The sequence below is a fragment of the Trichoderma virens genome (assembly GCF_000170995.1).
Source record: "Trichoderma virens Gv29-8 chromosome Unknown TRIVIscaffold_5, whole genome shotgun sequence".
NCBI lineage: Eukaryota > Fungi > Ascomycota > Sordariomycetes > Hypocreales > Hypocreaceae > Trichoderma > Trichoderma virens.
The window spans coordinates 2,012,499-2,034,684 of NW_014013744.1; the positions used below are offsets into that span (position 1 = coordinate 2,012,499).

Below are 22,186 nucleotides of genomic sequence, written 5' to 3' on the forward strand. Positions count from 1 at the left end.
TTCCAATCTCAAAGACTTTGACAGAATATACGAATATGATTTCCACGAACCGAACTACGCCAGAGAGATATCCAACTGCCGCAAAGACGCTTTGAACAGCTCTGGCTTTGGCTGCGAAGGCTTACGACGATAGATGTTAAAGTAACAATACTAATAGCCCCAAACCTGTAAGTTTGCTTTTGGCTCTGTGCTGAATCACGTTTCTCTTTCTAATCGCATGCCTACAGTATTGGTTACCTCTCCTTTATATCACCTTTTCTTCTACCTACCCTTCCTAAACTGCTTAATTTACTATAGCAGCCATAATGAACAGCCACACCTCTCAGACAGAGGCACACTCCCAGGTTCGCAACCCCGAATCTATTATACCTACCCAGCAATATCTAACATCTTCCTTTCTGGCCATCAGGTCTCGCCAGACCCCATCCCTCCGCCCATCAAGCTCAAATATCTAGTTCCACCCCCCTTGCGCCAAGCCAGGCCGGTACGCAAGGTAACAACCACAAGCCCGTACTTGAGTTTGACCCCAACTGGTGCCGCGCATTGGAGAGATTCTCTTACAACCTCACCTCTTAACTCCCGGAGGGTGTGTGCCTTCTCTTAAACTTCCTGACCGAGAAGCCCGGCGGCGACGGACAACTCTTCCTTGCCGACCACGGCCTCAAGTTCACGCGCAAGCCGGCCTACCCTACCATCTATGAATTTGGCTTGGACCTGTACTGCCGTGCTGAAGGCAGCGAGGTGGAAGAGATTTCGCCCATGCACAGACATGGCCTGACGGCATTTGTCTTTAAGCAATAGATCCAGCGGCAATTTAGTTATGCTATCCCCAAAAGCCAGCTCAAGAAGCTTGTCATACTGGTGCCCTCCTTTTAATGGCCTGCATAGCTCTGGAATTCTCGCTGTTTTGCTAGAGTAGCATCTGGCCCTGGGTCAACATTATGGGCACTGAACGCAAAAATGGCCATATATTTGACAAGAAATGACACAAACCCGTCGATTGATGAGAAGGACCTTTCTGACATATTTATGGGTTGATTCACCTATGCGGCTCTACCTCGATGAGATGCATCTCCTGTGGGTGGCGGAATTTATCTACAGATAACACTCCTATTATACCACGGAAATACCAGAAAATGGGCAATATGTTTACAATTTGGCTTGCTTCAACCTCTCGACGCTTGTGTTAGACGACAGCGCGAGACAGAACTTCTGGGACAAGTGGGTATTCAAGAACCAATGGAACACGAACAACACTGTTAAGGGCCTTCCGGGTTTGCGCCAAGGCTGTGGAATCAGACTTGCAGCATTTTCTTATCAGTGTCGACCCCTCCTCCATCGATGAAGAGAAGTTCTTTAACCTCTCGCAAAAGGTGGGATCGAGCGTGCCAGGAGTGCACGTCTTTGACAGATTGGAGATCTGGCCGTGGATGATTCCAGGGTCCAAGATCCCGAAGGTCCACGGACCTGACACCCCCGAGCAACCCTTGCCCATCCCTATGGCTCTCACAGGCCTCACCCACATTAACTACTATAGTCTACCTCATTACAGCCCCTACCCTCCTTTTAGTAGATCTCCGCTTCATTTTCATAGAAATGCGGGTACTCCGTAAGGCCTGTCCGTTCAACCCAGCGAAGCATGTGGCCGAAGTACACGAGGGCGACTACCAAAGGTATCTTGGGGACGGGATCGAACCACCGACTTTTCGATTTACAGTCGAACACTAATTTATATGGGAAGAGTAAACAGAACAAAAAGAAGCATCTGAACACAGGCTCCAAGGAAGCCGCTATATTCTGAGCGGGAAGAGAACTATTTTATATAGGAAAGGTCTAAGGATTACTTATTGGCATGTTAGAGCCTGTTTACTTTTGTTTCTGATTCAGGCTTGTTTGTTATTTCGGATGGTTATCCGCTGAGTTTTTCATGATGAGGACATCATGCTTTTTTCCGTCCGGGAGATGTTGGGTGATCATCACACTCTTCACATACTCAGTCACCTTGCTTGCTTTCGCAATTAAGCTCAGTGCCTTCGGTTCTCTAGTTATGTTGTTTTGTCTTTTTGCCTTCGTCGTTTGCTCGTGATACCACCGTGATCCCTTACAATATATATGTAAACTGTCAACACAATACGTCCAATCCATGAGACGTGCCTTTGGCATGTCATTAATGAACGATCATACAGACCAGTAACTGGAAATCGAGAAAGTCGTGAGGCCAACTAAATGGGGGTATCTACAAACTACTACCTGAGTTCTACAACAACCCCCGATTTTCTTCCCTGCAAGTCATGAATAGATTTCCGGCTCCTTCTACCCAAGATACCATGCCATGAAGCCGCATGTTTACAATCATGTCTTGGCTGGAGCAGACACTAAATACCTCCATTGTTGACTTTTGAGTTTTTCCACTTTTCAAGTTGGAATGCCAAGGTTCCAGCCAAGTCATTCCGTTGCAGGTGAGACTGTGGACGGATACAGCAGCTGAATTATATTTTGAAGCCCCACTGATGACCATGATACCACAAAAGGGAACTTAAGAAAATGGGGCAACACTAATAGGACGGATATGAGCAAACGAACGTGGCCAAACGTGGTCAACACATTCTGTCCAAGCCGTTGTCTCACATTATTTGATGACTACTAAAGCCAAATCGAGAGACTATGAAAGATGTCTCCAAAGAGAGATTTCAGAAACTGATCCGAGAGGTTCAGACGGCTAAAGATGTGATTCAGAGTGTGTCGGCTCCTCATTTCACTATGTCTAGAGTAGGAGGTTCACATGCGACGAGATCATCGTGATTGGCACCGGTGAGGCTCTCATGAGCAAGTTCAACATTAATCGTTACGTGCCTACATGTCTAGTCATTTACTTGACTTGCACCTCGAACACCATGGTGAGATGGGATATGTCAGAGTGCAATAGAAGTCACCCATCATAACACCAACTAAGCCGCAGGTTATGGGAGGTGTCACTCGGATAAGTAATTTACTGAATTGTGTCGTATTCACTATGGAAGATTGGTATCTCCCTAAGCGCGTAATCAAGCGTGGAGTTCAACAAATAATCGTGCTGCCCATCTCCTACAGGTGAAGATACAGACTAGGGATTTGCAGGCAGTCTCAATTTCCAGGGTCGCGACCAGCTACATGGAAGATTCTTCTAGACACTCGAGCCATAAATCAAGGCTTTAGAGTCATCTGGAACCGCAATCAATTGCATAATGATTGGCCTTACATGATGGTGGAAGAAACGATATTCTATGGTAGAATAGAGGGGATGTAGGAGGTAGATAACCAGTAACCTAAAGGCTATATAGAGATATAATTTCAAGCACACCAGAGATACAGAATAAGCGTAGTCTACTTTATTTTAACCATGCGTTGCTATTCTAGAGGCTCTATCTATATGTACTAGACAGAGTAGACAGAGTAGACAGAGTAGACAGAGTAGACAGAGTAGACAGAGTAGACAGAGTAGACAGAGTAGACAGAGTAGACAGAGTAGACAGAGTAGACAGAGTAGACAGAGTAGACAGAGTAGACAGAGTAGACAGAGTAGATAGAGTAGACAGAGTAGACAGAGTAGACAGAGTAGACAGAGTAGATAGAGTAGATAGGGTTAATATTTATATTAATATATTGCTTCTTAAAGCATTAGTCTGCTATACGAATACTTATATTAACTGAAGAATATTTCTCCTTACTATTCTCTTCTGCTTGCTGCTTCATCCTCCCCTGTGTTTCATGTCGCTCAATAAGCCCTCGAATAAACATCCGCGGTAACCTCAGCAAATGTCCCTTGCCTTCTCTCAGGATAATGTCCGCTGCCATGATGTAATTGCTCACAAAAGCATTCCATGCCTGTTTTTCAAATTGAGAATCCCCGAGAGGCCTTGGAAGATATGGGTCATTGACCCAAACCGCCTCAACAGCCTTTGCCACCCCGACTTCATCCATCGTAATCGACTGGACTTGGTTAAAGTCTAAGACCCAGAGTTCTGTGCTCCTCAAGGTAGGTGCAGCCCTCTCCGGATGACTGCCGAGAACAAATTCAACATCACGGGCGTCTGTTTCAGCCGCCCAGTGCATAAGAGCCATGGCAACCCCCATCCTGCTGGCCATCGTGTTGACGTATAACTGGAGGTCTACCATTTGGTTGAGATGCATCTTAATGTTTCGCAAAGAGAAAAAAAGCCTTTCGCCTTTGCCTTCCAATGAACCGAGGTATACTCTCACTAAGCAATCTCTGTTCGACGCATCTCCATGGGCAGCTTCTTTGATCCGTGGCAGACAATACTTGTCGATCAACAAAGTCCGGGCTCGTTTACACAACGGATCGATTCTCTGGGTGACTAGGGCGCTGGTAGGCAGATGGCATACAGCCTTGGCTGCCGCGACTAGATCTGGACGTTGGCTGAAATGTAGGCTGCCTTCGTCTTCTCTCGGGATAAATAGAAAACAGTCTGGGATTCTGACTTCCGTAAAGCCCCATTTGCGGAATTGTTGTTCGATCAACTCGTGTTTGTGATACTCGTTCTCGAGTGCCATCTGATCGTCCGTCTTGGCTAATTTGATAGCCAGGGGCCTCGCCTCTTGTGCAAAAACGGCACCACAAGCGCCAGCACCAATCTTCCGGAAAGGATTCTCTTTAGGGTTGATAACAGGTTCCGCGTAGGACATCTTTAATGAAAGAAGCCCGCGAAGCTCCAAATCATCCGCGCTGAGATGACCGGGTTCGGGGCTGGCTGCCCCTGAACCGTCGGTAACGCCCTCTAACAGAGAGCTGAGAGTCAGGTCGGTTGGCATCCCTTGCTCTTTCTCCCGTAATAACAACGGAGGGTAGCTGCTTGTACTGGTGAGCCATCGCTTGCTGAGTGCCATGGTGTGTGATATTTGAAGAATCTTTGATAGCTAGATATTAACGATTTTATTGGTGATAGAATGAAATCAGCATGCCAGGATTGCTGGGGGCGGCTGGACAATGGGTTTATATAGCCTTGAAGAAGGGGGTATCGCGTTAGGTTCTGGTCTGTGGACAGGATACGAATCTTATTTTCACTTATAAAGCATATATATGTTTTCCTCTGGAGATGATAGGCAAAAGTAAGTCAAGAAGGTATTTCTGAGTGGCGCTTAAAGGAGTCATCGTGGAAGCTGAAGACACCAAATATTTACACATCTACTGCTTCTACCACTTCTTCCACTTATACATCCACTCCTTCTACCAGTTATAGTAAACTTAGATTATCATCTCTTTTTTTATAGTTTAATTTGCGCCTACCATTATCGGGTTACCAGTCACCTACTAGGGAGCAAGCCAATACACTCATGTTCAGCATCTAATATACTTCACCACCACCTGCTCATCTCACCCCTGAATACATGTAACCTCCCTCACCCCTGCAGCGAATATCCAACATCACCACTCACACTCCCCAACTTCACCAACCTCTCCCTCATCCCCTCCGCCCTCCTCCTCTCCCCCTCATCCTCCAACCCGGAGAAATCCACATTGTCAACCCAGCCCCCAATCCCATGCTGCAGCACGTTTCTCGCCCGCAACTTGCTCCCCCCAACATGTCCCACCGACCCATGCAGCGTCACCCTCTCCTTCTTCGAATCATACACCCCCCGGTGCAAAATGTTGTTGTTGTAAAACGCAATGTCGCCCGCCTCAAGCTTCACCACAATCTGGCCCGGAATCTCCTTTTCAAACGGCCCGGCACTCCGCTCCGCCTCCGTCCTCGCCCTCTTGTGCGATCCCGGCACCAAAACAAGCGATTCATCCTCCCACAGCGCAAAATTATACTGCGCGTGAAACGCCGGCCTCCCCAACCTCTCCATCTCCTCCTCCGGCGAAGCCTCCGCCGGAATGTCGTCCCGATGCCACCGCAGCTCAAAGTCCGTGTCCGGCCTCACCAGCATGTTGAACAGCTCCATCACCAAGTCCTCATCCTCGCACTGCAGCAGCTCCCTCACAATGCTCAGAATCTCCTCCGAAAAGTACAGCGCCGTGAACGTCTCGTGGCCGGGCATCTGCGGCTTCATCAGGTGCTGCACGCCCCAGATGCCCTTCTCGAGAGCCTCCTCGTGGTTCCACGGCGGGAACTGCTTTCCTACGGTCCGGACGTGAGGCCATTGGCCGCTGCGGGCGAGCTGCTCTGCTTTGCGGCTAGCATTGCGTAGTGCCTCGAGCTTCTCGGGGGAGACGATGGATTTGATGACGACGAAGCCGTCGCGCTGGAGATTGGACAGGTGGGGAGATGTATTTTGCGCCGGCATGATGGCTGTTATTTTGAGTTTCTGGCAGTTTCTTTTCCTTGGTTTTACTGGGGGTGGGAGTAGATCGTGAGGTTTGAGTATGTCTCTAGAGGGCCAAATATATAAGTAGGACAAATGAATATGCCCTTATATCATGGGATGCGGGGCTGGCTAAATCCTTCTACCGTGATCCAAAGGTTTATACGAAGCCCCTCAAGACTTCACATGCATTTCACGACTAGTCCATGCTATGACCACAACTAACTCCATTTCTTCCTTCAGCTCAAGATCGACATCCCAAAAGCAACGCAGCATCTCCGATTCAAACCGAACCGAGGCCACGCAGAAAGCGGCTCGATATAGTGGCCAAGACAAGCAAAAAACCGGGGCAAGCTGCGATCCTCTCCCATCTCCTCTCTCGATTTTCACCCAGTAAATCGTCGTAGTTCGCTATTTCAAACTCCATAATCTGTTCTAAAATAAGTCAAATGCAACGTACCATCATCCCACCCCCTCCCCCAAATTCTCCGCGCTCATACCCCAATCATTCACGCGCTCTCAGGCCACCGCACAACAAATCCATTCACCGTCTTCTGCACATCCAAATCACCCGGATCGTTTTCAAACAGCGGCTTCTCCAGCTTCTTTTCCAAAACCTGCTCCACCTCGAATCCTGCCTCGCGCGCCACATCGAAAAAGCGCATGTCCAAGTCCTTCTTCCACGGCCTGTACGAAGTGAAGAATACGTAGGCCGCGCTGTCCCGCGAAACCTTCATCGTCTCCCTGATCGTCTTGACCAGAGCGCCATGCTCTGAGTGCCGGAAGAGCAGATCTGCTAGAATCAAAACGTCAAAGCGCTTTTCTGTTGCCGCTGAGCTTGGGCCATCTTCATCAGATGGAAGACGAGCGATGAGGGGCACTGCATCTCCGCCCCAGACAAATCCAACCGCATCAATCGTCTTTGCAATATGGCCCTTTGGCTCTGTAGTCTCGTCACATTCATCAATGTTCTTCTGCATGTTCATGACGAGATCCGGATCAGGGAAATCAGTCATGACAACCTTCTTCGCTCCAAGGATACCAGCCACAAGTGAAGGAAGCCCCGACGCTGCCCCAAGCTCCAAGACAGTCTTGCCCCGTGCCCGCGCAGGGTCCTCCTCAAAGTAATCCGAAATGATCTTTGCGCCGTTCCATAAATGATGTGCCTCCGTAGGGCTGTGGCCAACCAAATTCAATACAATCTCCTTGCCGCTTCCCATGGTGAAAATTTGCTTTGTTGGTGGAGGGGTAGAGGGGTAGTAATCTTCGGGGTCGTCCAACAGGCCCCCGGTGCCATAGTCGTCGCCCTCTTCCATGTTGGCAGAGCGAAAGTGATTAGAAAAGTCGGTATATTGCCAAGAGAATTATAAACAGAGAGAGCCGTGTCGACGTTGAGAATAATAAGCTAGTAAAAACAGCCGGTTGTATGCCAAATTCAGCTGTTTGAGTGCGAAGAGCCGGGGAATGTCTCTTTTCCAATGATCTCAGGATTCTTGGTCTTATCCGATATATAATCCAACAGACCTGTTCTGTGATACCCCAACTAGTAAACCATGCGTGTTGTGATCTCTCAATCTTCAAATTTGACGGGTCCAAGTCACAGCTCTCAATTTTTTGGTGTTGGTGGGGTGAGTTTTGCAAGCGCCGCCCTCACAGTGTGAGATTCTATCCAAAGACTCTCAGCCACCTGATTCGATACTTCAGTGGTCGTCGAGTCGCCAGTATCAATAGTTTTCCAGCGGATGTGTTTGGGTGTTTGTAGCCATGCGGATGCCAAAGCCAAGATTGAAAGCGAGTGTGTAGAAAGCGCATGTCCCTAATTCCAGGTCACTGTAGACAGACAGATGGGCGAGAGAACAGCATCCATCTTTACGGCCCAAACCGCTGTCTGGCCAGCTCTCTCAACATACTCACCGTCTGATCCTCCCTCTCCTGCCACGCCCTCCTCTTCTCAGCAATCTCCTCTCTCTTGGCCCTCTCAATCTCTTCTCGCCGAATCTCCCTCTCCGACTTGCGCCTCTGTTCCTTCTCCTTCTCCTTCTTGTACTCTTCCAAGCTGTCGCCTCCTCCCATCAGGTCGCTATCACGCACCTCCCCGCCAGGGCTCTTTTCTCGAAACTGCCGCATCTTGTCATTGACTTCTTGCCGCTTCTCTAGCTTGCGCTCGCGGGTCCCAGCCTCGGCGCGAGGGACCAATTCCTCGAGACGCTCCTTTTGCAGCTTCCGGTCGGCTTTACGGGCGACCCGTAGTTCTTCCCAATCAGCCTCCCTCGATTCCGCAGCAAGCTCATCACGTAGAGCAAGATCTTCCTTGTTGGGAATTCCAACGCCAGCCCGGCGGCCGCTGGTTGATGCACCGGGAAGCACAGGCCCGTAGTCCTCGTCCTCGTCCTCGCTCCCATCGCCGCCAAGTTGCTCGCCTTCCAGCGATTCATCTTGTGATAAATGTTGCCGCTGTTGCTGCTGCTCTGGCTGTCTCTTGGGTAATGGATCCCGCTCAAGGATGCGCTGAAACATCTCGGGATCGTACCACCCCTCAGCCAGCTCTCCACGATTCCACTTGCCCACGAAGCTCTTCCACCGACCCCGAATCTCCCGGTCGTCCATGTCCTCGATGAACCGCTGCTTCTGTAAGCTCAGGTATTCGCCAAAGAGGGCTTCAAACGCTCTCAGGTCGTCCTTTGAAAGTTGTCGGGCCCCAAAAGGCAGCTCTACAGCCGCTTGGCTCGTTTGTTTGCTTGCACGACTCGACGAGCCATGGTATCCATCAGATGAGCGCGGTCTTCGAGGCTCCCTCTCCCTGTCTCTCCTCCCAGGAGACGCCCTTCTCTTGCGCTCACCCGAGTACCTCTGCGGGCTTCCATCTGGCGAGAGAGATCTCTTGTCGCGGTGGCGCCGTGAGCCTCCTTCATGATGTGAAGAGCGATGACGCGATTCATGTCCGTCGCGTGTCGAAATCCTGTGTTCTCTCGAAGACTGAGGCATGTTGGTTACACCATGTAAGCATGTAATATGAGGAACCGCACGCCAATAGGATGCTGACGAGACTCCCAAAAAAGAAGCGCCTAGCAAGTATATCCAAGCTCAGCTGACGGCCTAGTTACAGCAAACCCGAGAGGTAAGAGTTGCAGCGAGGCTTAGCTGGGTATTAAGTATGGATCTTAGCTCTGAAGCATTTCCGAGGCGTGAGAACTTTCCCAATCCGCTTCCTACAACTAGCACAGTGCGCCCCACAGTTCCCGGCCATACCTTTTCCCCTACAGATGTTGGTCCCTTGCATTTTCAGAACCTTGAAGCAACCTTTGAACTTGAACTTTGGTCTTCTATGCAGATGGACAGACAGACAAATACATGCTCATATATATGGAGAGGAGATGCGAGTTGTGATTTTTGATCCACATTTGCTACCGAAAGACAGATATACTATACTAAGGTGTGATCCGGTTCTAACCTCTCCCTTCTAATGTGAATTTAAATGTTGGGTATCTACTTTTGGGAATAAGCAATTCAAACAGAATAGGTTAGTATTTCTCAGCGACCCCAGCTGGGTCCGTAGTTCATGTGATGCCTCCAAGCACTCAGGATCAGGATCAGGCTCATGCTCAATAGTACGTCATAGGTAGGTAGGTAGCTTCTCCTATCGCTCATCTCGTTTCCCACCCATTACAGCCCAAGCTCGACGTTGTCAAAATCGGCCGAGGCGGAACTGTTGTGTATGGCACAGCCGATACACTGACAGGAATCCCCGCACGGGCAGCTGGCCATCTCTCCTTCACATGAGTCGCCAAAGGGGTAGCTGACAAAGAAAAAGTCGTTCGCCGACAAAGTTGGCTCTTCTCCAAGACTCGAGTTGGCATCTGATGGCGTCTGCGCTAATGTGGGTGACACAGCTCCTTCCACCTTGGCCATGACGGGTGTCGAAGCACCATTCGGCGATTGGTTAGCGGGTGTGGCCTCCTCGTAGTTGCCGTTGGGGATGCTTTGGACACTGTCGGAGTGTTTGTGACGCTTGTGAGTATCCTCCGACATGCTATTCCAGGCAGACCGCACGTAGTCCTGCGTCGCCTGGTTATACGGGTGTGTAGCACAGCCAATACACTGGCACGAGTCCCCGCAGGCACACTGATGAGACGTCCACGAATCTGCCTCCAAGTCGTCGGGCTGGGGAAATTGCACCGGGGTGGCCGCATTATACGGCATAGTCTGCATATTCGCCATTTGTTGCGGAAAGTTCAGTGTCACCAACTGTCTATATTGATCCGGTTGAAGAGGTTGAAGATAGGAGCCGTATTGTGGCGGATATGCGAATATGGTCGGTTGGACAAAGTAGGGAAACATCCCATTTGGCATGCCAATCGGTACATTAAACGGCGGCATCACCAGGCCATTAACCTGGCTAGGTGTGTGTTCATGTGTCTTAATCTCTGGCTTTTCTGCCCCAGATGAGCAACAGCTCCCAGGCTCGCTCTTGACGACGGGTTTTCCATTTGGTATAGCTGTCTGCTGTCCATCTGCTTGGGCGGCCGTCGACTTTCCATTCCCACAGCAGCTTCCGGCCGCAGGGGAAGCATTTTGTCCATTCGTGGGGGGAGTGTGGCCATTTGACGCCGTTAATTCGGGTGCAGCGTGGTCGATGATTGGATTCCCTGATGCCACCTCCTGATATGAAGGAAATATGGCCGGGCCAGGGATGAAAGTACCGTTTGGGAGAAATCCCATCATGCCATGGCCAGTGGGTATCGTGGGCATGGCGCCATTGGGCGACTGTGGAGACTTGGATTCAGGAGATGATAAAATGTTGACCTGGCTCGCATCTATCCTCTCCAAATCTGCGGGATCGATAGGCTTTCTGCCAGAGGCAGACTTGGAGCCCGTTTTCTGCACGCGGTACGCTGGTTTTGTTGCGGCTCCTTTCGGGGATGGGCTTGGAGGTGTCACCAATCCGTTTGATGTATCTTGACTCTCCTGGTCTCCTGCCTTGCGGCCAGACGCCTTTTCTGAAGTACCACACCGGCATTTCTGTTTCTTAGGGATAGCAGCCGTAACAGCAGCACAGCCGCAATGCTGCGACGAAGGATGCGGACACGAGCTGAGCGGCCGTCCAGGCTTGCGCACGGGGACCATGAGCCGTTCAGAGGCGTGTGTGCATTTGGTGGAGCGATGGCCTCGGATGCACGGCTCGCTGCATGACGATGGTTAGTCGCAATGAGGTCGAGAAGAGAGGACAAGGATGCATAAACTCTGCTCATCAAGGTGGCGGGCAGAAGAAGAGAGGGAAAGGCACGCACCAGGCCATCTTCTGCCCGTTTATCAAAGGCATGGCGAGATGCAGACGGGATTCTGCGCTTAGAATTGTCGGATCTTAAATCAGCTGTGCGCGTGAGCCAATGCCAAGCGCAAGCGCAGCAACGATGGATGGCGTTCGATGCGCCAGAGTAGAATAGAAAAAAATCCTGTGTATCGCAAACACGCGCTTCAGCGCTTCGAGGTCAACTGTGAGTCGCAGACGGAAAAGCACAACGGCATCGAAAGTCGAATTACTTCGGATGAGCGTGTAGATCGTGTAATGATGAATCAGCCTTTCAGACGTCGGATGGGAAAAGTTGCCGCTGAATACGATAATAACCCCCCCGGCGGAGTCAGCGAATGGCGGGGAGAATGGCCACAAACCATTCGATTTCGACCGAGTCTTGCTCAGCAAAGTGGCTGTCGGCGTTTCGATGAAAAGTGCGAGTCCGTAAACCAAGGCCCGATTGCAGAGTGGTTGTATCCAGCAATCCTTTCACGCGATCGAATCCCAGCCTTGAATGGCTCGCACTTGCCAACCGTCGAAGTCGCAAAAAAAAAAAAAGAGGATGAAAAGGGCAAAGTTTCAGCGCGAATCAACAATGAAGCGGCGTAGGGAACATAGCGCTGGAGCCTTCTGTGGCTTGCGCATCTGAACTGCTGACTTTCCATGGGCTCATTTCCCCAGGCGGCATGCGGGGGCCTCATGGCCATCCCAGGGGCCCCTTTAGCGGCCAGCCTTAGTGACTACAGCGGCTGCATCTACAGATTCAGTGGCCTGCATGCGCTAACCAGGGGCCGCAAGGGTGCGTGGTGAAACGCCGTGCGTCAAACGAAACATTTTGTGGCAATCCGTCTCGATCCTCCAACTTGGGCCTTGACATTGCAGTTGCTGTTGCTATTACTGTGCACGGGAACCTGAGAGGGCCATCACCCTTACGGAAGTGCCCTGAGCTGAGCCCAGGTGAAGCAGCCAGCAATCGGTTACCCGCTAATGATACCCGGTACCCGCCGAAGTCTCCGGCTATCGATGTTTAATTCATCAGTGGATGGAGCTTTTCGGGGGTTCTACTGTATCTAGGTGAAGAATGGACCGCTCCCGGCGTCATCAAGAGACCTCTCCCAACGACACCCTCATATCAACACGGTTACTTGTCGCAGCAACAGCACGAAGCCCCTCAACGAATGTGTAATTTTCCCGGCTCCATATCAAAATCACGTATTTACAAACAGAACAGCCTCTACCAATCCACGCGGGTCAAATCATCGAGTCCGTCACCTGGACTAAACCGGCCGCAAGCCCCATCACGCCGCTCCCGAAATCCCGAGCACGGAGCCGTGCGACTCCAAAATCCCAGGCCCCGGAAGCAGCGCAAAACCGCAACTCTGCTCTGCAACAGAGTTATGTAGGAACGGCTGGTCCTCGCCAATCTCGTAAACCATCATCGTCCCTGACATACCTGTACATACGAGTATACGCACAGCATCATTTATTTTTATCTTGAATCTCCACCGGACAAATCGCCCAAAGGCCAATGTTCGTCCGTCCCGCACATGGTTGAGCAAGTTTCTATTGGCTGTCTCCAGGCCCGCGTTGGCACTCTCACACACTCCGAAAGGGTCTGCCTATCTTATGCTCCTTTGCACCCTTTCAATAATCTTCCTCTTCCTAGTAATAACCGCGCGCATGCTTCTGTAAGTGATAGAGGTGGAATAGCATAGCTGCAGTATATCAGCTGCCGCCCTGACTTCGGTCCTAATATCGTCTCTAATAGTCAGCTGCCCGACTGGGGCAGGCACTCAATCAGTGCGGCCATCGTGCCTTGCTCTGGTCCTGACGCTGGATGTTTGATCCACTGTGCATGGATTTTCGTGATTTTCAACAATCCTTGTGGTAAACTCTGTTGCTTTCATTGGTTACCAGTGCCCATTTACGGCTTGAATATCCACATGTGCGAATTCGAATTCCCGATGCGAAGCTCTATGCGTGGATTCCCCAAGACACCGGGTATCTAACAAGCAGTAGTCTACATAGGCTATCTGCTTTAATCAAAAAAAAATTAGTCATCGTATGGCCTAGAAAGGCTGCGGCTCTTGTACAAGGTGCTCGAAAACATATATCCCATCATACCCTTTCCATACGCCACGGTTCCCACTTGAGGCCATGCTATCCGTAGAATATCTCAAAATCATACACTGCTGTCCGTAAGTTTCGTCCAGCAGCGCCAAATTAGTTCCCGTCCGAATTGTCCGAATCGGCAAACATGTCAGCCGCTCGCATTCGCCTCCTAGGCTGTCCTCGGCTCGTAGAGTGTGACTCTGCTTGAACATCCGTCTCTCCATCATCTGGTGTATCATTAGGCTTTGCATCATCAGCGCCTGGCTGTTCAGGCCCGTTACCTTTACCGGCATCAGACGCGTCCTCATCGTCATCGTCTTCATCCATAGGCTCCCCAATTACGTCGTCGTCATCATCTTCAATCGGTTCTCCATCTAGGTCTTCATCTGCAAGGGGCTCGCCATCAACGTCATCTTCTTCGATGGGCTCGCCCAATGCCTCCTCCTCCGCTTCCTCTTGCTGTTGCTGCACCGGCACCTCGGCATCACCAGTAATAGCAGGCTCAGACGTTGTAGGCGCGGTCTGATTGGCTTCGACAACCTTCCACTTTCCCTTCTTGGAGGAATCGTCGACCTTTTCTTGTGCCTTGAGAGATGGTGGGTTTTCAAATGCACTCACAAATAGGGCATGGCTCTCAACTGGAAAGACGCACCACCCTTCCCACAGATTCAACACAAGGGTAACGCTTCGCTTCCATTTTTCTGCGCGTAGTCGACCCCAGCCCAGTTTCTCAGCCATCATTCCTAGGCGTTCAAACACCTTCCTAGAGCGCAGGGCTGTCTCGAGAAGTTGTCGATAACGCCATGCATGTCGAACACTGCTCGTAGAGGATGATGACAAAATATCGCTAACCACATACAAGCCAACCAAGGTAGCCGCGCTTGCGTCTGTATTTTCACTTGCGGCAGCAGAAGCTTCCTCTGTGCCTGCTGTCTGCTGCTCTCCTTTGCCTTCCTTTTTCTTATCCGGGTTGGTAACCGCCAAGGATAGTGGCCGCTCAAGGTTGGAGACAATCAAGTCGACAACTTCATCTGCACCGCGGCTAACGTGGGTAATGGCAAAGGCCGTTACTCGCGCAATATCCCCCTTGCGAACCTTTGCAATTGTGGTGGGCAGACGGGATAAAAGATGAACGAGCTTGGCCTTTTCCAGTGGGTTGAGAAATGTCTTCTCCTCCTCGCCGGTCGGACCGCCGTCACGGTTTGCGTCCCCGTCAAAGTCTTCATCCTCTGAAGAGTCATACTCCCCATCCGAAACGAACTCATCTAGCTTCGTGGTGTACTCGAAGCGAAGACCCGTTTCTGGCGTTTTCCACGCATGGCCTCCATCAAAGAGCGGGACATATTTGCCCTTCTTCTGCTGCAGATTCGAACCGGTAACCACTCCCCAAAGTGTCCATCGGTACCAAACGCCGCCCTGGCTCCTTGCATCCCATAGCCAAGCCCATCTTTCCTCTCTTTGAACTGATGCGCGAGACATGAGTAGAGCCTCGAAGTCGGGCCCGTGTTCAAGAACACCTTCAATCACCTTGTTGATTAATCGAATCATTCGTATATCCTGAGGCGGCTTGACCGGCACGCATAATAGGCCAGCTCGATTTACACCCCCTTGTCCGTGAGAGTATGAAGGCGGTGGGGCGAATCCCCGTTGAAATCCATGTCGTGAATGATCGTTGTGACCAGCTCCAGAGTCTTGGTCTACCGGCTTTGCCCCAAAAGGCTGAGATGCAGAGGCGGAAGATGCCAGCCCTGATAGCGTAGAGTTGCTAACGGCGGAGGAAAGATGGCGATGAAGAGATAGATAATAGCCGTAGCCCATGTATCTGTTCTGCAACGAGCTTACTGCAGCATCCATATCGGTAGCAGGAGTCTCTTTAGACAAGGTCACGATGGCAACCGTGCACTTCCTCTCAGATCCTCCAGGTCCAGCTGGAGGTTGAATCTTGACATTCTCGACTGTCAGATTCGCAGGCAATAGTGATTTGATCGTGGCGGGGGATATTCCTGGAGGAAGATTGGATAGCCGTAGAGTCGGCCTCGCTATAGCCTTCTCCTCGGCTCGGTCAACCATCTCTTCATCGTCGCTCTTGTCCTCAAACTTCAACGTAGCTCTGCCCTCTGATTCCTTGGAGAAATCATTAAAGGACCGCTTCTTTCCAAAGGGCATAGGCGACATCCCCAAGCTCCCTGGCCCGCTCTTCATCCCCGACGACGTGCCAAAGTGTCGCCGCGATGCGCCGCTGGGACCCGAGGGCGGCGGCCCTCCAAAGTTGCCAAACCCAGGCCGCTGATTCCGCTGCGCCGACGCGCCGTGCTCCCCATCGTCATTGTCATCGTGGTCAAAACTCTTGATAAAGTCTTCGTATACGGCGGCGGTTTCCGCAGCCTCGCGCTTACGCTTGGCTTCAGCCTCGGCCTTTTGCTTCTCGAACACGGATTGCCGGGCAGGTTTTTGGAATTTGGATTCCAACCGCGGAGGATCGGTGGGGTCTTTGGAGGATGACATATCGCGTCGAGAATGTGGGAGTTTAGAGGAGGTTGCTAGGCCATGATATTTGACGAGAAAAGTCTGGAGAAGTAGTTGGACTATGGTTTAGTTGAGCCTGAGCTTAGCAGTAGCAACACAAAGCCATAGCGCTGACGATCAAGCACCAAGGCTTATGCATTTACCAGTTACGGCTCCATCGTTAACGGCGCCAGCCTCGATATAGGCATAATTCCGCCTTGGCTGATAGGAAGGATCAAAGCCCGTAAATCACAACATTCACAAAAATTCGAAAGAGCACAAATAATTTTTCTCCCAACTTCAATTTCTTTTATTACTGCCCGCACCAAATATCTACCAGCCTTTACTCATAGAGGATTCATCAAACCCTGGCTCATCAGAAACGAAATGCTACCACCCCCGGACATGCCGGACAAAGATGACGGCATGTCTTGCCTCATCTCCCGGATAATTCCTCTTGCAATATCAACCCTGGACTCCCTCCCCTGCTCCCGTCCATCGTCACCAGCCCCTTGAACTTCCCACCAATTTCTCGACCTGCGTGGTCTGCTGCCTCCTTCTTCCACTTCCACTTCTCTCCAAGCTTGCCTCCATTCCCTGCCATGCAGTCCACCAGCTTGTCTCCAAGGACGGGCAAGAACTTATACGCGTGGCCGCTATCACCTGTCGCAACGAACAGCCCTTCCCAGCCCGGATGCCAGTCCGCCAGGAAGTTGCCGTCGCTCGTGTCGGAATACCAGCACAATCTCGTTTGCTTCCATGGCCGGCTGTCCAGCCCTTTAACGGGTGACATGTCCCTCAAGGCTTGGCGCAGCGCCTGATCTGCGTCTGGCGGCAGTGAGGTAGCATTCCTGCTCCCATCACGCTGTGTCAGTGGCCTGGACACGACAATGGGCTTGCGTTCCTCTGAGGGCGAGGCAGGCAGGGCTGTCTCAACGAGCACTGGGTTCAGGTATCCAAAGGAGTGTCGCGCAACTTTCAAAACGCGCGACTGCGGCGGAATGATAAACAAGCCAGTGCTGAGATTCAGTGCTACAGGCTGCTTTGCCAGTACCTCAAGCTCTTCCTCTGAGATGTCGATGTAGCCCAAAGGCTGTGCTGTGGCCTCTATCCGCCCTCTCATATCAATCAGGCTGCCAGTCCATGCGCCCGCGGCAACAAATACGACTTCCGCTGTCAGGATTTGAGAATCGCTCAATCTTGCGCCGACAACTCTCTTGCCCTCGGTGATGAGTTCCTCCGCTCGTGCATCCACAAACTTGACTCTGCCTGTGGCCTTGACACGATCGTACATCCATTTCATGCCCTCGCCAGCATTTGCCCATCCGGAAAGCTCATTGACATACCCCCAATCGCCGGGATGACCGTCAACACCTAAGTATTGCTGCAATGCTGCGGGCGTTTCCAGAGATCGAATTTTATGGGGTTGCCCGCTCTCACTGGCGATGCGGGATGCATTCTCCCAACTGGATCTGGTATAGCCCATGCCTGACATCTTGGGCTCCGTCGATTCGTTTGCCGCGAGAAACAAGCCAGACTCGGTATATCGTCCCTGACCACCAAGCTCGTCATCGCCCTGCTTGCGCCATTCCTCCTGTGCAAGAGCCCCTAGCTCGGCATAATCCGGATCCGCATAGTCAGCTCGAATGATCCTTGACGAGTCCACGCTGGCAGAGTCTCCCGGTGGGAAAGATGCTCCACGCACGTCGTCCACGATGGTGATGACAGTGTTATCAAAAGACGACCTCTTGGTGAGCGCCCAGGCGGTTGACAGGCCATATACGCCGGAGCCGATGATGAGAATGGATTGAGGAGAGTCGTTCATCTTGGAGTCGCTGGCTACTTGAGAATGATACTGTCAAAACGAGTATTATGCGCAAAGAGACTCGATCTTCTCGACTGATATATATTCTCTACATACGACTTCCGCATGCTATCGGCTCCCTGTCATTACTGAAAGAGCAAGCAACTCCAATTACGAGGAGGGGTGTCAACTCGTGGGAGGGGCCATCCGATAGTCGGGCTTCTACCGGCTTACCGAACCATGTGGCACACGCAAAAGGCCCCCCACAAAAATTGACGAGCGGAGAGAGAGAATTACGTAGAATCACATCGACACACAAACGCAAGTGGGATCAGGCGATATACGACGATTAGAGGACAGAATCAAGCATTCTTGTGATAATGCTAACTGCAAAAGACCAGTCATAACTAGGCTTTTGTAACAGCTACGCCCTGTGTTAAGGACCAAAAGGGCGTAAACTAATCATATCTCGTCCCTCAAAGGGCGTAAGATGTCCTCATAATTTGTCCAGCCCCACGACCGCTGGCCATGGAGCTGCAACTGCCTCACAACACCAACCAGCCATCACGCCTTGGCTGCTCCCCACTTCATCAGCAACATTCCTTCGGCCCACTTTCAACTTGACCTTTTTCCCCTCGAAAGCATTAAAAAGGCCGCGAAAGACCGACATAGCAGTCTGAAGGCGGCCACGAGCAATCTATGTTGTGTCGCGGGATGGGTAGTCTTTGTTCTTTTTGCCGTGAACCAGATCCATCGTAAGAAGAAAAAAAACGCAATAGAACCTCTTCCTGGCCTTCCCCCCTTTGCCAACGCCAATGCAATGCAAGCAGAAATCAAATGGTACAGGCGGAGCCCTACAAAGACACTTGGTTGTGGCCTACCAAGGTCCCGGGGCGAACGACGTCCTATGAAGTAGTCGTGGTATCATGACCGTAATGGTCTAGTCATATACGTCGGTTTTTTAAAAAAAGGTAATTCGATACTGGTGGTACACGAGATGAAACATCTCTGACCATGCCCATAAAGTGCATTTAGACTTTCCGGAAATCTATGGCGTGTGAGTTAGCAATGTGCTGTCTAAAAGAAGAAAAAAAAAAGTAGTCGTAAAGTGTAAACGAACCTTGAAGCACAGGGTAGATCATTTCAAAAGCTTGGTAAATCTCCTCTCTCACTTTGGCACCCGTCAAGACAATCTTGCCGGAAACGAAAATGAGCAGCACAATCTTGGGCTTGATCATACGGTAAATTAGACCAGGGAACAGTTCAGGCTCGTAAGAGCTGAAGTTGTGGTGACGAGAGGCAAGACCTTCGAGACGGATGGGGAACTTGATGTCACATGAACCGACAATATTCTGGATCTTGAAATCGGTAAACTTGGCGTTGAAGCCAAGCTTTTGGATGATACGGGCGTATTTTCGGGAAGCCAGCTTGGAATCGTCCTCGGACTTGGCACCAGTAACGACCATCTTGCCGGAGGCGAAGATCAGGGCTGTTGTCTTGGGCTCGCGGATACGCATGATGACGGCAGCGAAACGCTACATGCTGTTAGCACCCTTATGCCTCCACGAGAATCTCTGTGGGCCGCCATGTATTCACCTTTGGGTTGTACTCGGCGTTTCTTGCGTGCAGGGCAATCGTCTTCAAGTCCAATCGGCAGTCGAGATTCACGGTTGCCACGATGTTCCTTTGATTGCGAGATAAGTCTCTAGGAGCATAGTCAAAGTGACTCAAGTGTATACATACTGCAGAGTAGGTGTGATACCACTGGGACCCTGAGAGGCTGCAGGCGTGGCAGCGGGAGTTGCAGGAGTCACCCCGTTCCCATTTGCAGCCTGCTGACCATTGGGAGCCATTCGCTGACTGCCATCGGCATTGGTTGATGGTGGTGTGAGCTCGTTAGAGGCACCGGGGAACGACAGCGAACCAGGGGCGGTAAAAGCCTTTGCCTGCGCGGCATTGGCCGGGTGCGTTTGAATGCCCTCCATGATCGCGACTAGAGATCAGAAAGCGTGCGGCGAGGCTGCAACCCTAAACTGAGCAGGTCTATGCAGGAGATGATGTTAGCCACTTGCATATCCTGATGATTAATGGTGCATCGAGGCAGCCCAACAGATGGAAAAAAAGAAGCAAGTGATAATGATGCAGCTGCTGATTGGCACAAAAGCAGAGCTCTGCGCTGCACAGGCTGAAAGCGAGATGAAAGGAAGAGGAAGTTGGATGAAGGGAGGCGAAGTCGTGTTTTTGTTGATGTGGCTGTTGCAGCGCCAGCTGGCAGAACACGTGTTGTGTTTGCCACAGCAGGGCGGCGCAGTGAATGAGGGAATGCAGGGAGGAAACACGCAACACAAAATGTTGTTGCCACCTACCTAAATGCGGGAGATGAACAAGTGAATGTCTCCCCTACAGAATGCTGCTCAAGCAGATATTTTTTTGGAGTCCTTGCGAATGCCGGGTGCAAACAGCAAGGTGGGTAGAATAAGGTGAGAGAACGAAGGTCGAGCCTTGGAAAAAAGCGTTGGTCCAACAACCGAGACTCAGATCGTCTCGTCTTCACTTTCAAGCAATTTTTTTGGAGGTTATTTCTTTTAATTGCGTTCTACAGAACGAGGCAACGACTCGAAGGGCGACGACGACGGGCAGTACTTTGTATCGCTTTGAAGTCTTCGTCGGCGATCAACAAGATCGATTGCACCCGTGGGATTAGGGAGGGAGCGACGGCGTTAAGGAACGTGTTCCAGTTCTCTGTTATTGCCTGGTCGCAGGACGTCGACACCGTGCGACCTAAACGGAGCAGACTCGCTTGTTCCGCTCTGGATTTTCCTGACGCTTTTTAGATAAGGGAGAGGCTGTTCAAGGAACGTTGGCGTCCGATGAAGTAGAGAGCGTGGAGAGTAGGAAAAAAAAGGTGGCAAGCGAGGCCTTTGAGGATAGGTGGGGCGTGACGTCGTTGGAGGGGGGAAAATATTAATGAGAGGTCCGAACGTATGTGGGAGGTACGCAGGGCCGCCGGTCGGGACTTCCTCGCAAGAACGAGGAAACAGCGGATGGGGAAGGGCTGGGTACTTATAATTCTCGCTCCGGAAGGCCCAGGCAGGGCTCCCAGGCAACAACACCACCTGTGGCGTCGCCTCTGGCAGACCCGAGCTCAGCTTAGCGTGTGCACTAGGCCCCGGCGCGGCCAATCACAGCGCCGCGCCGCCGTGCTTTTATCTCCTTTGCCCAGCACGGCTCACAAGGCCCCCTGAAGTATCGCGGTAGCATGCAGAACCTCGCGGTACCAGCGCTGTGGCACCAGGATAACGGGGGGGTGACGAGGGCGAGACAGGGGGGCAGCTGGCGGTCACGGTGTCTGTGCCAGGGCTTTTGAGGCCAGCAAACGCACTTCTTCCAACCCGACCAGCGCTTCATTTCACTTCCCTTTTCTTCCTCTTTCTTCTTCCTTCGGCCTGCATCTCGAGGTGCAGCGCTTTTGCTGCTCTTTTGTCGTCGTCCCTTTTGTGTCGCATGCAGTCCACGGCAGCGCAGGACCCCCCTCGCCACTCGACCATGCGTGCAGCTGCGCTTCGATGCTCGCTGCCGCCCGCGGAAGCAACTGAGCGTGCGATAGAGCGAACATTGGAACCGTCTCGGCCCCGTCGACCTGCTCTGGCCTCGCTGTGCCAGTGCCCGCCCTTCCACCACGACGAAACTTGAGCGCTCATCGTCTCGGATGGCGAATATTGGTCCCGATGGGGTGACGGGGAAATTCGCTTGACTCTGCTTTCCGTGTCCGGGTTTCCAGTCAGTTCTGTTGCTGGGGCGAGCGACGGTCAATCAGCCCCAGGCAAGTCGACGGGGCTGGGCAGTGGACCCGCGGTTGGTCGTGTCGCGCCCATTCGCCCCCCCTTTTATGAGCGTTACCCACCAACCACTCCCTGAAATTGCGTCTTCATCGCCCCCCAAACCCCCCTCACCCGCTGAACCACGTCCTTTCAGCGGCCACACCACAACAAGTTACGGCCATGGAACAACACGAGCTCTGAAACACGCACTTTTGCCCCTGTTGCGTGGCCGGCCAAGATAAGCGACATGTGCTCGCTGCTACAAACAGCATCCGTCTCAGCGTCGTCTCATGTGCGGCGGCAGCGAAACCTCTGTGCTTTGTTGTCTGGGCTGGTGTGTCGTGTCGT

At 51.6% G+C, this 22,186-nt stretch overlaps 8 protein-coding genes across 8 annotated transcripts; 1 reads left to right on the forward strand and 7 right to left on the reverse strand.

Moving 5' to 3' along the window:
• Positions 1 to 305: 305 nt before the first annotated feature.
• Positions 306 to 801, forward strand: TRIVIDRAFT_221077 (uncharacterized protein; the record flags this gene model as incomplete). The annotated part of the gene is made up of 3 exons (XM_014102554.1): positions 306 to 344; positions 410 to 493; positions 586 to 801. The coding sequence occupies 3 exons, from the start codon at positions 306 to 308 to the stop codon at positions 799 to 801; spliced, it is 339 nt and encodes a 112-aa protein (XP_013958029.1).
• A 2,856-nt stretch (positions 802 to 3,657) lies between these two features.
• Positions 3,658 to 4,683, reverse strand: TRIVIDRAFT_45409 (uncharacterized protein; the record flags this gene model as incomplete). Its single annotated transcript, XM_014102555.1, has 1 exon — positions 3,658 to 4,683. One exon carries the CDS (start codon positions 4,681 to 4,683, stop codon positions 3,658 to 3,660), a length of 1,026 nt encoding a protein of 341 aa, XP_013958030.1.
• Positions 4,684 to 5,397: 714 nt separating this feature from the next.
• TRIVIDRAFT_212671 (uncharacterized protein) lies at positions 5,398 to 7,872 on the reverse strand (the record flags this gene model as incomplete). The annotated part of the gene is made up of 2 exons (XM_014102556.1): positions 5,398 to 6,306; positions 6,837 to 7,872. The coding sequence occupies 2 exons, from the start codon at positions 7,617 to 7,619 to the stop codon at positions 5,398 to 5,400; spliced, it is 1,692 nt and encodes a 563-aa protein (XP_013958031.1).
• Positions 7,873 to 8,172: 300 nt separating this feature from the next.
• TRIVIDRAFT_190738 (uncharacterized protein) lies at positions 8,173 to 9,288 on the reverse strand (the record flags this gene model as incomplete). Its single annotated transcript, XM_014102557.1, has 2 exons — positions 8,173 to 9,107; positions 9,144 to 9,288. 2 exons carry the CDS (start codon positions 9,286 to 9,288, stop codon positions 8,173 to 8,175), a joined length of 1,080 nt encoding a protein of 359 aa, XP_013958032.1.
• Positions 9,289 to 9,966: 678 nt separating this feature from the next.
• TRIVIDRAFT_67483 (uncharacterized protein) lies at positions 9,967 to 11,623 on the reverse strand (the record flags this gene model as incomplete). Its single annotated transcript, XM_014102558.1, has 2 exons — positions 9,967 to 11,485; positions 11,592 to 11,623. 2 exons carry the CDS (start codon positions 11,621 to 11,623, stop codon positions 9,967 to 9,969), a joined length of 1,551 nt encoding a protein of 516 aa, XP_013958033.1.
• A 2,205-nt stretch (positions 11,624 to 13,828) lies between these two features.
• On the reverse strand, positions 13,829 to 16,213 carry TRIVIDRAFT_113959 (uncharacterized protein; the record flags this gene model as incomplete). The annotated part of the gene is made up of 2 exons (XM_014102559.1): positions 13,829 to 14,488; positions 14,561 to 16,213. Coding segments are annotated over 2 exons (2,313 nt in total), but the record flags the coding sequence as incomplete, so codon positions are not given.
• A 436-nt stretch (positions 16,214 to 16,649) lies between these two features.
• On the reverse strand, positions 16,650 to 18,038 carry TRIVIDRAFT_45822 (uncharacterized protein; the record flags this gene model as incomplete). The annotated part of the gene is made up of 1 exon (XM_014102560.1): positions 16,650 to 18,038. One exon carries the CDS (start codon positions 18,036 to 18,038, stop codon positions 16,650 to 16,652), a length of 1,389 nt encoding a protein of 462 aa, XP_013958035.1.
• A 71-nt stretch (positions 18,039 to 18,109) lies between these two features.
• Positions 18,110 to 21,015, reverse strand: TRIVIDRAFT_89322 (uncharacterized protein; the record flags this gene model as incomplete). Its single annotated transcript, XM_014102561.1, has 5 exons — positions 18,110 to 19,065; positions 19,138 to 19,552; positions 19,614 to 19,701; positions 19,761 to 20,060; positions 20,384 to 21,015. The coding sequence occupies 4 exons, from the start codon at positions 20,000 to 20,002 to the stop codon at positions 19,049 to 19,051; spliced, it is 762 nt and encodes a 253-aa protein (XP_013958036.1).
• Positions 21,016 to 22,186: the final 1,171 nt, after the last annotated feature.